The sequence below is a fragment of the Scomber japonicus genome, chromosome 19, assembly GCF_027409825.1.
Source record: "Scomber japonicus isolate fScoJap1 chromosome 19, fScoJap1.pri, whole genome shotgun sequence".
NCBI lineage: Eukaryota > Metazoa > Chordata > Actinopteri > Scombriformes > Scombridae > Scomber > Scomber japonicus.
This window is the reverse complement of record NC_070596.1, coordinates 9,604,793-9,620,692: the sequence shown is the minus strand read 5'-3', so window position 1 is coordinate 9,620,692 and position 15,900 is coordinate 9,604,793. Positions and strand designations below refer to the sequence as shown.

Below are 15,900 nucleotides of genomic sequence, written 5' to 3'. Positions count from 1 at the left end.
TTTTCATCTTTAAAGATTCACTATTTACACGATAAATAAGTTCTATTTGATTTTGTCCTTTGATTAGTCTTATAGAATTTCTTGACATCATCTTTGAACACCTCAAAAAACTGTCTCTTTTGTTCCAAGCCAAAAAAGAAAAAGAAATATCAAAAGAAAACCAAAAAATAATTCCCTATGTTTTCTCTTATCTTGAGGATACAACCACCTTCATGAGAAATTTTGGCCCCTCGCAATTTTGAGTTGCTCTGTGGGAGGACCGAGCACAGTTTCCATCACTCCGAGGAGTATGACCACTTGACATGTAGAAAACGAACCCGGTTGCACTGCTTGAATTTAAGCTGGGGATGATATTTGACAGGCCACCACAGCCTTATCTAAAGTTCTCATCAGCTCCATGAGTCAGTGAGTTGCAGTGCTCTACACCGTGGCCAAGAGGTTACCGAGTGCAATAAAGTCCTGCACACTTTCAGGAGTAAAAGGAGATGTCAGGCAATATTCCCAGTACAGTCCGTGGGTTCGTACGCAGGTCAAACAGATACAACGTGCTGCTTCAACATGCCCCCACTAGGCACTGTTGTCCTCTGTGGTGGAGGGGTGATGGGAGCACATAGACAGAGCTTTGCCAACCCAGCAACATGGTGCTCTCCAAATTGTCCAGTGTGATGAAAGTCAAACATTGACTCTGCAATGTTTCATATGACTGGGGCAGTGAGAGAGGTTTGATCTGTCAGTAAAGTGGACCTTTTTTAAGAATATGTACAATACATTGCAATCAAATGTACTTATTTTACCACATGAATCCCCCTTGATTACCTCTTTAAAGCATAGTGAGTCGTTCAGCTGGGATATAATCATATACAAAGACCTGCCGTTCTGCTAAAGGGCCCCTGTGTGTTGAAGAAACATATGGATCATGCCATAATATCTCTTCTCTGAAAGTGGTGGTGTAGTTCTTCACGTTATCACAATCATGTATAGCAATTGAACAGAGAGGGAGGAAGAGGTAAGTAAAATCATTACAATGAATGTGTCTTTAGAATTTCAGTTTCACCACTTCACTTTTATGTTTAAACTTGATTACTTTGCTAATCTTTAAAGGCAGCCTCAGTCCATCTGAGACTACCAAGAGATTTGGTTTTAATTGTGAGTGTGAGTTCGCAGAGTTTAGTGGACCAAACTGGCATTTTAAGAATGCCCTCAGAGAAAGTAGCTTATGTGCATTTAAAGAAAAAAACTATAAGTGAACTCTTTGGTTTGACATGCACATTAATGGAATTCAGAATGAGATCTCACATCCAAAGAAACAATAAGACAAAGAAAGAGAATATTTATGTAATTATCTTGAGAAAATGACTCGTCTATATGAAATATTGATATGAATTTGCCTTTGTTAACAACTACTAACTAGAAATTTTAATAATAATCATAGTAAGAAGCCTCCTGCTCGCCACATGACGCCTCTCTTTTATCTTTCATATCACTCTCTCTGTTTCTCACTTTTTTGTGATTGAGAAGTTCTATTTATTGCACTTTCCCTTTCACTCCTGACTCAGCGCAAGTGGGCAGCTGTTATGCTGTGAACAGGTGCAGGTGTATCATGGGATATGGCACAAACCAGATTTTGGAAAAGAGATCATACTTTTTGTCATAATTAGAATAGATTACCTCCCGTGAGTCATTAGTAAAGGGGATTGTGAGGTGCTTTGGAAAAAAACAAATCAAAATGATCAGTAAGAATGTCTCAGCCTCTTCTGTATATTGGTAAGATTGTGTATTTCAGATGCTAAATCCCTCCAGGCAGAATTAGAAAATGTTGTCATCTTATTTCACGTTCTCATGTTCTGAAAACAAGGCCCCACTGAAAAACCACCTCACCTGCCCCTTCATGTTAAAGTCAAGGTATATCAGAGGCCCTTGCCCCACTTCTAACATCCAGGCTCAGCTTGCTAGCGTCCAAATTTGAGTGTGCCGGTGAGAGTGCCGGTTCGCTCGGTGGTTGGAAAAGGACCGCTGCTGGGACCTTCGGTTGGTGGTCTTAGAGGTGGTGGAGGAGAGCGAGGCCCTGGCACAGGGGCACCCATGGTAGCGGCAGAGGGCACGGCAGGCAGCGCCACTGTCTGTAGAGTGCCCCTATCACATGGCCCCAGGTCCTCCAGGCCCTCCAGGCCTTGTGGGGGTCCCTCATAGCCCATGTTGAGCCTCAGGGGTTGATGAGCCTGGCAGTAGTCTACGATAGGCTGCTCGTAGCGGTAGAAGGTCAGCGCTCCCATCTGGTGGGGGACCTGTTTAGAGGGAGAGTCAGCGTAGAGGAAAAGACAGAAAGAGAATGAAGGGAAATGTGATGGAGATAAATAAAGGATGAGTAGAGGAGACAGGGAGGAGCAAAAGAAAAAAAAGAAATTAGGCATCCAAGTTTGCAGCAAAATCTATCCCTTCAGTTAAATGAAAAAGAGATGTGTGTAGTAAAAAAGTGTTTTAATTGATTTAAGGTGAGAAAAAAATGTAATTTCTAGTGCTCAAATATATTTGAAAAATTCAATGTGAACATTTTAATTGCAACATGTCTTTTCATTACTCAGAATAAACCCATCCCTAACATGAAGAGTAGAATTGAGTTTGGTTCCAGCTGTTGTTTTTTGGTGATCTTGGTGAACTGATCAATAACTGTTACAGATGGTTTCTTTTCAAAAAGATATGAATCGCTTTCAAATGATTTTTCATTTTTCCAATGCAGTTAATTTGCCACACAGTATTTCATTGTGCCTGTGTGTGATTCTAAGCCTACAGCAATTAGTTTGGCAGCTCACTTCTGGCCTTCTGGCCCTCTATAAACATCCTCACATGGTGACCACCTGAGCCTCCAGCAGCCCAAAACCCATTTGCTGCAAAGACCCTCCAAAAATGTGTGCCAGGAAGCATCTGCGACAAATGTTTTTCTCTTTTCTTTCTATCCTCACAAGAAAAACAACAGCACAGGTCTAAAATTCTGAATTCTAACACAACCTTTGACGCCATATACTGTAGGTTTATGTATTAATTGTAATGCAGTTCTGAAGACTTCACTATCAGGTGACTTGATAAGATGATTCTTTCCTTATTATGAGGAGGTGATTTGGGTGGATGGCTAAATATCTAGGTGGCAAAAAGTGGACTTTTCTTCACTTCCCATTTTCAATCGCAATTGTCAGGTTTCCAACCAAGATTTGGAACATTTAAAAAAAAAACCTGTAACTCTGAGGTGTTTACTGCTGCCGTGACGATGAAGACTGCATAACTTTAAGGAAGTATTAACCACATTAAAGTGTACATTTTCACCCAAACCGTGATCTTTCCCTAACCCTTATCAGACCTTAAACGCGTTGTCACACCACAAAACATAATAATTCTTTAACAGTGATTTATAATGGTTTTGGAAAACGGCATATTATAGTCCTATGGGTTATTCTGGAGTGCATTCCTACAACCGCTAGATGGCATAAACATAACTATGGGTTGTTTTTTTGCCGGCTGAATTTTAGTGCTACACTCTCATTTAATTGCGAGGATGTTTTACATCACATTTTCAGATGTGAAAAGCATTTCATATAGAAGTCAGACTACTCTTCCCCACCCCTGGATTGCACATTAATCCTTACTGGCTGTCAGAAGAATAAAAATATGTGCATTTGTATATTTGGATGGGCTTTCATGTATGAATGACACACACGCGCGTTCCAAAGATGACAAAACCACAGACGCTTTAGTGCTCAACCTTTTAGTACAAGAGCAAATAAGCCTGAGCTCTCTCTCTCTCTCTCCAGTGCCATGTCACTTGTGTCACAGCCAGTAGCACTCGTCACATCTGGCTATGTGTGGTCTTGTGCTCCCCCTCCTAAACCTTAACACAATGCCAAACACACAGATGAGGCTGTTTTGACAGTTCATCTCTTTAACTCTAAATTACACACTCCTTCTTCCTTAGAAAAAAAAAAGATGAAGATGAAGCCAATTAAGAGATTTTTAACAGGCCATGAAAACAGCAGGGGAAGATTGCAGCTGACCTGGATTCAGCACCGCTGCCTGGCGGAGCGACAGATCATCAGATCTGTACACACAGGCGACAAGAGGCACACAACAACAGCAGGAGCTACAGATATGACACTAACACGGAAGCCATGAATAATACAACCCCTAACTCTGAGAAGGTGTTGGAGGAAAGTGTCACAACTGCACCTTCTTTCATGCACATCCTGAACATTTGATTTTATCTCTGAAAGGTGTAAGACTGGAGGGAATCATGCGATCGGACGTGTGTGTGTGTGTGTGTCCGTCCGTGTCCGTGTATCCATCTGTATCTAATGTAGGCTACTACTGGACCCATCAGTTTGATATTTTGTGTGCACATTTATGACTGTGTGTTCAAGGACCTCTCGTGGTTACGGTGATTCACAATTTTTGAAAAACCGAAAGCACCATTTTTTACGAGCTTATCATGAAGCATCTGTCTTTGCAGCAGTCCTCGCCATTTTACAGTGTGCGTTAAGACTTGTGTTGGTTAACGTTCCTTTTAGAAATAACCCATTACAGAACAGTTAAGGTAACTCATTAAATAACAATGTTACTTACTGAGAAATGTTGCTAGTCAGAGCAGTTTACCATTACCAAAACTACTCTTTTGGTAACACAAAAAAAACTGCAGAGCATCTTCTGACTAACTCCACACCTGATATATTACAATCAACTAAAGTTAGGTACGATACAACATGAATAGGTCCCTGTTTCTGTATCTTCAAAAAAATAATTATAAATGACAAAATGAACTATTATTCTACTTATCTCTGGTAGTTAATATACATGCAGACAGTTTTGGCATTAAGTACCAAGACTTTAAGACATCAATCTCTAGGTGTCCTCTCCTATACGACAAAGGCAAATTGCATTTTGTTTGTCTTTTTCCAAAGCACTGAAAAATGACATTTGAAAAGCTCAAAAGTAACTCATCCTATCAAAAACAAAGATCTGATTTCTCCTGATATTCTTTGAAAAACATAATCCCTATGGAAATTGTGAGTGGAGGCATTTCCAGTAGCAGAAAACTCCAAACTTCGGCACATGAAATTAAAACCAGCTGCATGGTTAGACACCGCGGGTGAGAAATGTGTGCTGAGAGAAGAAGATAAAAAGAAACTTCAAATCTATCAAACAAGGAACAAATGCCACGCTGTTGGTGATTCTAAATTGAATGTAAATCATGCTCCTGAGAAGCAAAGCAAGAAGAGGACAAGTCAACAAACACAGAAGATTTGAAGATAAATAGAGTCATTGGTAAAGATCCACATCACCCGTATCCTTGCAGATTGAGTGTATTTATCATATACAGTAATCCAAATTCTGATCAGGGGAAGTGTACTTGATGGAACTTTAGAGAATTTAAGGCAGGGTTTTTAAAAATAGGATGGACTGTGTCAATGAAATGCAGATATATGCTGGCTGAGTGTGTGTGTGTGTGTGTGTGTGTGTGTGTATGTGTGTGTATGTGTGTTTGAGCAAGGACAGATTTCAAAGTCAAATAGAAGCAGTCTGGGCTAACGCAGCTTGGCAGTTCAGGAATTACCCTGAATCATGGGGCCAAGATAAAGCCTCTCTGGAAGCATTAACACCAGTTCTGTTTTAGATAAAAATAGTGTCATTTGTAGCCTCAAGCTTTACTGTAACATGCTTCTGTGATGCAGTGCAGCATTAAAATTCAGCAGTCACATACAGTACAGTTGTAGCCATGTAAAGCATGTCTTTCTGGTGTAGTGCTAATATAGGCTTGTACTTATTTTGGGAAAATCTCCTTTCAACCCTCCCACCCTGCTTTTCTTTCAATCATGCACCTCCAGAACCACTAGCTTCCTTCTTTGCCTACCTCCTTCCTCCTCAAATGGACTCCATTAAGCGTGGCTGACTCATTACATTATAGGCACTCAGTGGATTACTCCCCTCATTCCCCTTTCAGTTTAAACCCTTCACCAACGCAGCTGCCATCGCCACCACCACCACCACCACCACCACCACCACCACCACTGCTACCACCACCTCATCTCCTGTCACACACCCCAACCCACCTCAGCTCTGCTCACAGCTCCCTGCCCAGGTCCAATGAATTAATTAACCAATATTAACTCCTAACCGTTTCAGTAGATTCTATCAAATTGTCAGGGCATAAATCTGGCCTCATGCAGAGTGTGTGTGTGTGAGTGTGTGTGTCTATGTGTGTCTATGCATGTATGCCTATCTCTGAATATATTTAATAGAAGAAGAAGGAGGGACAGAATGAGGCAGAAAAACTGAGGAAAACGCAAGATTAAAAACTGTTTTTGTTTAATCAGTTGTGTGTGTGTGTGTTTGTGTGTGTGTGTGTGTGTGTGTGTGTGTGTGTGTTTGTGTGTTTGTGTGTATGTGTGTTCCCACTTATATTTTTTTCAGGGCAACTCTAAAAAAAGGAACACGCGCTGCTGAAAGACCCATAAATCTAAGACGACCTGACTTAGCTCTTTATGTCAGTTTCAGAGAACAAAAGGAGCTATTGATATTCACCGGCCCCTCATGTCGTGGCAAGGTACAGCTTGTTCATTAGGAATGCTACTAGCTTCTCTTTCTGCCTCTCAGCATTAGGAAATTATTAATTCCTCACACTGAATAGTCTGTTGACAGAGGAGACAGCCAAATATGTAAATGGATAACATCTGGTCAAACTAACAAAAACACAAAATTGACACTTCAATTTACTTTCCAAATGTTCTAAAAATACGTGGTTTGAATAAAGAATGAGCGATTGTTGAGTCGTTTGTCTAACGCTGTGGAGAGGTTCCTGCTTTTTATCACAAAGTGAAAATACCGCAGTGCAAATGTTTCTTTTCATTTGTGATTTCAACATCACTATCACTTAAATTCTCATCCAGGCTCTTTTCATCCTATATCTACCAATGGACTACGCTTCCTTCCAGCTAGATTATTGTCTACCGCGTTGTAAGTGAAGTCAAAGTTATAGCTTGACCCCTGTATGTCAAAACACATCTAAATTCTAGTATTTCATGCGTGGAAATGCACTTTATTCATTAATCATTCATTTGCTGAAATATTATGTTTAGGCTAAATTGTATGCAGCAAATGGTTTTTGCATAAACATGAGTTTAGAGATTGGAAGTGGCATGCCACGCATAAGAATCATCCTAATCGTAGCATCCCGTGCATCAGAACTAATTTTGGTGAGATCTTTAATATGAAACCTCCTGCCATTTGTCAAGCTCTGGTCAGTTTCAGGGTTGTTTAGCACTGAGCACATACTGTAATTTACATACTCAGCCCCGAAAGGGTGTCAATGATGCTGCCACTATCAGCAAGAGAGAGCAGGTCTAACATCAGCATCTAACATTACTGAAACAGACCCAAATGAGTTTTGGTGGTCAGATCTAATCCTAGTCCCAGAGTCTGGCTCTCTACACATGATGAGTGGTATGAGCAGTGGTTACCTCAAGGTGGAGCATGTAGAAGAGTACAGTAGAGTAGCAATTTGTAGAACGTCACCACGCTCCTGGTAGCAAGAAAGTGCCACGGATATTTGAAAGGGAAAACAACAAGTGCAGCTGTTGTGAATTATAGTAAATGGGCTGCATTTATATGGCGCTTTTCTAGTCTTCCTTCCACTCAAAGCGCTTTACACTACATGCCAACATTCACCCGTTCACAGAGACTGCCATGCAAGGCGCCAACCTGCTCATCAGGAGGGGTTTCTAAAGCTCATTCACACACATACACACACAATCACACACCCATGGCACAGCCTTTGGGAGCAATTTGGGATTCAGTAGCAAGGTTCAGAACACTTTGACACACGGACTGGAGGAGCCAGGGAGTTAGGGGATTGGACCACTGATCTTCCGATCGGTGGGCGACCCTCTCTACCTCCTGGGCCACAGCCATTTATGTATAAGACAGACAAAGGTACTCTCCTCACTCAGAGAAGGAGACAGTAAGAACCTGAAGATCAAAAAGGTGCGTGAAAGCTTTACCATTCTTTCTGTTCATCACTGGATACACGTGGGTTATGTGATGGACAGCTGTCATTACATTAAAAGTGCATTGAAAGGTCACTGACAAACAAGGTCATAGTAGAAGCTGATGGAACTTTGAGCGCAATACAAATGGAGATGCAATGCCCAAAGTGCTGCTGCAAGGTTTGGGATCTCCATAAATATATAATGACTCACACACACACACACACAATGTTATTCTGTCGCTGTTCATGTGCATCACTTTTATGTGTGATCCTTAGCTGAGGTAGGTACATCCTACTGTATATTGTATATTGTACACCGCTGCTTCTACCTGTCAGAAGACATTTACACGATGGAAAAACTCCCTCAACTCCCAGTGCTGCACTGTTGGATGCATTTTTACCCCTTTGGATCTCTGCCACCTGTACCTGCATGTGCTTCAACTGACAATGACTGGCATCCTGCCTCTAACTGGATCTTTATCTCCGTATGCCTGAACACACTGTGGGGTGACCTTTGACCCCAGAGCTTTGAAACAAACTGCCAAGGAGACTGAGCTGGTCAGACCAGTGTCGTCCTTTCAATCCATCCTTAAACTTGCTTTTGTGGGACTTTTACTGCTTTTGTGTTCATGATTATTATTTCTGCATGTTAGATTGGTGCACGTGCTGTAATTTTAAAATGTGCTGTTTGAATAGAGTTGTTTTATAGTTTCTATTAGAATTAGTTTTGTTTGTTTAGCAACATCTCTATTAACAGCTACTCCACCTAATAACCAGAAAATTGCAAATCATTTCCTCCCTCCATCTGTGGATACTTGAGTTTCTGTGTTACTTTGGTGCATCAGCTCTAATTTATTAGGGGAGTCATCAATGACTCTTTTTAAAAAAAAAACCTCAAATCCCATAAATTCATTTTTTACAGTATTCCAGTGTCCCTCAGAAGTTGTGTTTCTTTCTTTTTCTTTTTTGCATTCACGCTTTTATGAGCAGCTAAGGAGGCAGTAACAGTGCCACAGGCAGACAATGCTAATGCCTCCCTGGGCTTTAGGAGCATTACAGTTCAAAAGTATGCCGCTTTCCCAGCCAAACACTTTGATCCTCTCAAGTCACCGTATTGTGGCACAAAGAAGCATAACAAAGTGAAGAGGAGATGCAACAGACTCCCACTAAAATGTTGCAGAGGATTTTACTTTTCTTATATTCTCATTAATGTTGTTTTTTTAGTAAATGTCTGCAAGCCTGTGAATTATGTTGAGAATCACTGGTTATTGTACCTTACAGAGTTTTTTTTTCATAGTATTCCTTAAGAAAAAAAAAATTACATTATATTTTCCCCCGTACTTTTTAATAATATTATCACATTTTCCTTTTTCCAGTATATGTTTAGACTATATTACAGTATGTCATTTTGGGCTATTATTGCAATTTGGGCTATTATTCTCTTGTCTATATATCTCTTGTCGTCTTTGTAGAGTTAGGCTTAGGGTTATTAACATCATTCATTTTGATCTGACTATATTTAAAGCTGACCATATATTTGTGGTAAAGGTTCAGTGTTTATGCTGTTGAAAGTATTTCAGTATAGGCCTAATCCTGTCCCACAGTGCTCTGTATAATATGCTCAGCTTCATGAGAACTCTGTGATTTGCATTTATTATACTTTGGCCACCCACCACAGCATCGTTCTCTAAGTCATTATTACCTTGTCTTAATTTATGATTGGTATTCCTTAATGAAATGGTTTATAACTGTAATAACAATGGTGATATATTCCCCACTTAATAACCGGAGATTGGATGTGTCATTTAGAAGTAATGGTGTATAATGTTAATATAATAAAGGTAAGAGTACTGTGTCATTTTGGTTACCATGGTTCCCAATTCTAAAGGCACCAACTTGACTTGAATCCAGTTTGAACTTAATTTAGTTGATTTTTCTGCACAGATGTAAAGTATCATCATCATCATCATCATCATCATCATCATCATCATCATCATCATCATCATCATTGTCATCATTCAAGACAGGTTATATTCCATGATGTTGCTTAGATTTATATACAGGTCTAAATTTATATACATATCACAAATATTACAAGTTTCTGTTGGACTGGATATAACTTTTACAACATGTTACTATTGATATTATCATTATTATCATATGGGGTGGTGGTGGGAGTAGAAAATTTGGTTATTTTTTAATAATAGAACAATATAGCAAAGGCCAAACTCTGATAATACTGATAATTCAAATATTCAAACACATTAACTGCAAAACTAAATAAATGTAAATATTAGAATGAATTATAGAACAATTCTAGACAAACAAAACAGCTTAAAAATGAACATCATACAGTATATGCAAGGTGTGCAAATATATATTATGTACATAGTATGTATATGGGAGACCATGCACTGTATACACAGACATGTGATATTATAATCCATTCAAATTAAAGCTAAAAACCTCCATTAACTGAAACAACTAAAGTGTCATCACCTCAGCAAACAGTAATTCTGTGTATGCAATAGTAATACAGTGTTTGCTTTGTATGTGTGTGTGTGTGTGTGTGTGCCTGTTCATCTTAGTGTTGGTGAGTTTTGTGATGCTGCTCTAGCTTTGCGGGGGAAGTCAGCACAGCTGTTACTGGGCGGGCATCAATGACACGGAGCCCACCAGTCAGCTTTTCAGCAGAGCGGTGTGCATGGACGTGTCTGAGGGTGTGTGAAGCTAAACACCATCAGTTTGTTTTCAGACAGCACATCCCAAGAGGAGGTCTTCCCAGCTGCACGTTTAATGTGTGTGTGCATCTTTTTGTGTGTCAGCGGAATAGACTTATGTGTGTGTAGTAGCTCACATCTGTCTACGTGTTGACATCTGCAGTACTTAACATAATCGAACCCGGCATAAAAGACTGGAGGTGCTGGTAAATAAGCATTTTCTGGCTATAACATCCACTTTGAAGACACATTGAAGTAAAAATATCTTTAGCGAGTGCTTTACCCATGTTTCTGCATTATTTTCTGCTATTATCTGTAGGTATATGTCAAATATATGTTAACAAGACCAGACAAGTTGACAAGTCTGCAGCCATGGTAGCGAGCTAGTGAGGCTGTGCTTTGAGCTAAATGCTAACACGAGCATGGCAACACGCTTACAATGTAAATGCTAACATATTGATGTTTGGCAGGTTTAATGAGCAAATAAAAATAGCTGATGCCGTCGGGGATGTTGTTAGATTTGCAGATGTTCAGTCGTAAACTTGAAAGACATTTTTACCTACCGATGGGCAAAAGAGATAAACTTAAGGGGTGCGCCAAAGTTTTTACAGTTCATCCGAAGAGGACCATTAATGTGTGTACCGAAATTTCATGACAGTCTATCCGATAGTTAAGACTTTTCACCTAAACCACTAAAGTCAGCCTTATGGAAGAACTGGAGGAAAAGCCATTCACCAAAGTCATTAAGATTCATTGTATGGAAACCATGAATGACTGTACAAAAAAAGTGCATCATGCAGTTGTTGAGATATTTCTAAGTGTAAGTGATACCTTTATGGTACTGAAAAAAATATTAGGGGATCTCCATTTTTTAAGGATTCATCCTCTTGAGTATCTGTACCAAACTTCATGGCAATCCATGCAATAGACATTACACTATAAACTACAAACATTAACATAACCGGCCAACAAACCAACATACCAACATTGCTATCCATAGTGCCATGCCACAAACATGGCTCAAAAAAGAGGAAAGAAAGACTATTTTGAATATTCTTAATAGCAGGGTCACAGTGGGTTTTTGGGAGTGTGTTTTTTAGGGTCAACATGACAAAAATTCTTAACCATTTGTATTTCACAAAACAGTTTTGATGTAAGTGGCTAGAATTGACTCACTCTTCCTCCTCCTCCACATCCTGACACAACAGCACAGGTGATGCAAGTGTGGGTGGAGGCAAAAAGTCCTGCACAGTTAAACAGAGGAATTATGTGGCTCTCTGGAGACTCTCTCTCTCTCTCTCTCACTAAATAACGCCCACTTCCAAGCGATCAAATCAAATCCCTGAAAGATTCAATCCAATTTTTTCCTGAAATGATACCCTGCCTTCATATTGCATTTCAACTAAAAATATGTCAGTGAGCAGAAGCTAAAGACACTCTAGCTGCCGTTTCACTGTGTCTTTGAGACTAGAATCCATGATTAAAGAGACATCCCAGGACTGTACTAGTCGTAGACTCATAAAGGGCGAGTTAACTTCAGAGGCACAATCTACAACCTTGACATTCCCTCGCAGAGCTGTGTGTGAAAATGTGGCCACATGTCCACATTTTAAACTAATTGATTCTCTAAACAAGCCGTTAGCCTCCCACTAATTCCTTAATGACTGTAGGTCCCTTTATGTGCAGTGACTCTTGATTACAGGTCTGTGACACAACACACATAGACACACTAACAAATACATACACATACATACACAACTCCACTCACGAAGCTGGTTTTACAGGAAAGGAGTGAGAAAAAAAAAAGTACAAAAGAAAAAGAAAAAAAACTGGGGAAAGACAGAGAAGGAGAGAGCAGGATCGAGGCCCCCCTTCACGCACCGATGAGTGCCCACCGTCGGCTCATCACAACCTCCTCCCACTCCACGGTACGTACAGTAAAGGAGCTTCTGCAGACCACAGCAAATGGGCCGTGAAATGTTACTCAATGCTCAACACGTTTCTCTGCCCGGTTTGCTTTCACACAGACACACACATACACACGCACACACACACATCCAGCACTTTACACAATTACCACCACTAATGAAGGTGGGAGCTGAGAATCTGGGAAACAATGGAAATGAGACAGAAAGCTTACAGTGTACAGCGTGAGCTCACAATTGTTACTTGTTTGTTTCAGGTGTCACGTTGGCTCACTTCACTCAGTCTCAATTAAGGTTGCAAATAACCATTATTATGTCTGTTAATTACATTTTTGATGGAAAGATTAGTCATTTACTCGATAACATGTCAGAAAAATGAAGAAAAAAGGTCTTTGAGATTTCTTGCAATCCATGATGACAGCTTTAAATAGCTTCTTTTATCCAACCAACAGTCCAAAACCCATTTTTTTTCAATTTACAGTGATGGCAAACAGTAAACCTCTGGAATTTGTCCTTGTCAGATGGATTAATTGATTTTAATAATTGCATTTAATTTTCTGTCCATTGACCTATTGATGAACTAAATTACTCGACAATTCATTTTAGCAAAAATTCAGATTGGATATGACAATCAGAATGAAGATTTAACACCATAATTACTAAATGATTATTCAAATGACCATTTTTTATGTATTGGTTAATAATACCAAAGTAATTACTAAGTTAATACCCAAGGGGATCATGGTTCAACCACAATAACTCTCATCACTGACATTAAATCTGGTTGGTGTAATATAATTTAACCCTAAAACAGGCCTGTGTTCAGCTAAACAGCATGTGACTTTATATTTTTATGTTATCTATATACATGTAAATGATCAAAGTCAGAGCACGCTGATGTTATTTCATGGCTTAACAAACAAATTTCAATTGCCTCCAGCTCTGCTTATACAGTAAATCTCCTGCACCCATTGCCGAGTGCCCAAATGCATATTAAAGAGGCAGAATGACAGGTTGTGTCAAAGGAGAACAATTTGTAGTTTCATTTCTGCTGTCCCTTAATGAATTCAAAAGTTCCCAAATCTCTTGGCTGCCGATGTCTTGCATTATGTGCTGCTTCCAGTCGTGGCGGCACTGGCAGTGTGTCTGAGTAATGAGCATGACCCAACATAAACGCTGTGTGGCCAACTTGGCTCTACACTGGGAGCGTCAGTCGCACTTTAATCAGGGATATTGGGGAAGAGTGTGTGCCTGGGAAGGGAGGCCGAGGCTTTTAAAGACCTGACTAATAAGACATGTCAAAGGGAGCTGGGCAACAGCCAGAACTGATATGCAGACCTTCTCTGTATCTGCTCTCCAACCTGGCTCACCACGCACCGCCTCAACAGCATTCGGACACAGATGGTCTTTTAACAATGCATACTTATGCAAACAAACAACTGAAAGCATCTCAAAGCAGCATGTGGCCTTCATGGTTAATCATTTTCTCCTTTTCTCTCTTGGCTCTTGCCAGATTTTGTTTAACCTTGTCTGATTGTTTTAAATGTTGCGATAAGGTCAGGAAGGTTGTGTTTTTTTTTGGATTTTTTTAATTTGATCCTCCTTAACTTTTTAAATAATTCACCACAGTTTGTTCTTAAATCTCCACAATCTCTTTCTGGGTGATGTGTGAAATGCCAGCTTGGTTTCATTTTAGCTTGGCAAAAGGCTACTCCACACTCACTCCTCAATTGCATTAGTGATAAGGATTACAGGAGTGAGGCAGCAACTTTGAGCGAATGGTAGGTAGCTTATTTGATTGGGGAGAACATTTGAGAGCAAAGGAGAGAGGAGCAATAATTTATTCATAATGATAACTTGTATGCGGCTGCCAGATGCCCTTGTATGAAGAATTTATGTCATTAAAAAAAAAAAAAGAAATGGAGGGAAAGGTGAGCTCATCCTACACTGACAGATATTGGGTAGGATGAAAGTCCCTGGCTTGTACAATAAAATGACTTTGTCAGTCAACTTTAGAAATCTAATGTCATAAAAATCAGAAAAATACATATTTACCAATCAATATCTTGCATCCAATTTGCAAAACTTTTTAAAATGGATTTCTGTGATGTATCAAGCAATCATTTTTTTTAAACACATTGAAAATTCAATAAAGAGCAAAAGCACATAATGTATTTTGACTGATTTTTTTAACACGAGTATGTGCACCGACGTGCGTGTAAATCCTTTTGAGGCAGAATAACAGCCACTAATTTAAATTAAAGCGATAACAACAACTTATTTGGCAGTAATTATGATAGATTGTTGAGTGTTGAATTAATGAGGAGGCGTATGTTTTCATCTCAAAAGGTAATTAGCCATAGGGCTTAAGTAATCGCGGGAAAATCCAGGTCGTTGCAAGCAGTCCCTGAGGAGACAGTTTTGCATACACTCGTAGGAGAGCAAATCCCTCAAGAGAGAACCTTTTCACTGAGATACCTTGACCAGACAGTTCCTTTGAGGCTAGAACATCTGTAGTCTGAATTTCAATAAGACGCAGTGCAAACAGAACAAAACTCCATGAAGGTAAAAAAGCTAGTCATCTGGAATCCAGAGACTTTCTCACAAATAACCTCTTTGATCACCTTTCCATTGTTTGACAAGAAGTGCAGTCTGGTTCCTGTTTCACCCCTCTTCATTTACTTTGATACAAGATATGTAATTCCCTAGTTGAGACTTTAAAGCCTTCGTTGTCTGTCTATGCGTCTGTCCATCCATCTATAGGCTTTATCAACATTTTATTTCAATTCAATATACTGCATTATCTTATTACCTAAGTTATCCCACTAACCTTTTCAAAACAATCTTAACGCCTTCACTTCCAACCATTTCTGTCTTATTCTCTAATGTGACCTAGCTGATCATACTTCATACCTGCTACCTTTAAGTTCTTGTTTGTGCATTGTAATTATGTGACTCTACCCTGTAATTATGTTACTGCTACTTCTGCCTACTCACTGTAGACCTGCTGTATGTACGTCTTTCCTATAGAGGACAGATCCTCACTTAGTTGCTATTCTTCAACTTTCTTTTGTGAAGTTATTACTTATCTGAGTCAAAAACTCATAATACCAAATAGGACTTAATCTGACTTGATTTATGTATTGGCCTGTTGCACTGTGATACATTATAGTCAACTACTGAAAAACAAGCTTTTTGTTATGAAGACAGCCTGGCATTTTAATGAGAA

The 15,900-nt window shown here is 39.5% G+C and overlaps 1 protein-coding gene across 1 annotated transcript in view; it reads right to left on the bottom strand.

Moving 5' to 3' along the window:
* Positions 1 to 1,949: 1,949 nt before the first annotated feature.
* Positions 1,950 to 15,900, bottom strand: part of LOC128380680 (leucine-rich repeat transmembrane neuronal protein 4) — a 96,918-nt gene continuing 82,967 nt past the window's right edge. The window contains exon 3 of the mRNA XM_053340547.1: positions 1,950 to 2,285. Coding sequence (XP_053196522.1) covers positions 1,950 to 2,285 — 336 coding nt within the window. The remainder of the gene's footprint in view (positions 2,286 to 15,900) is intronic.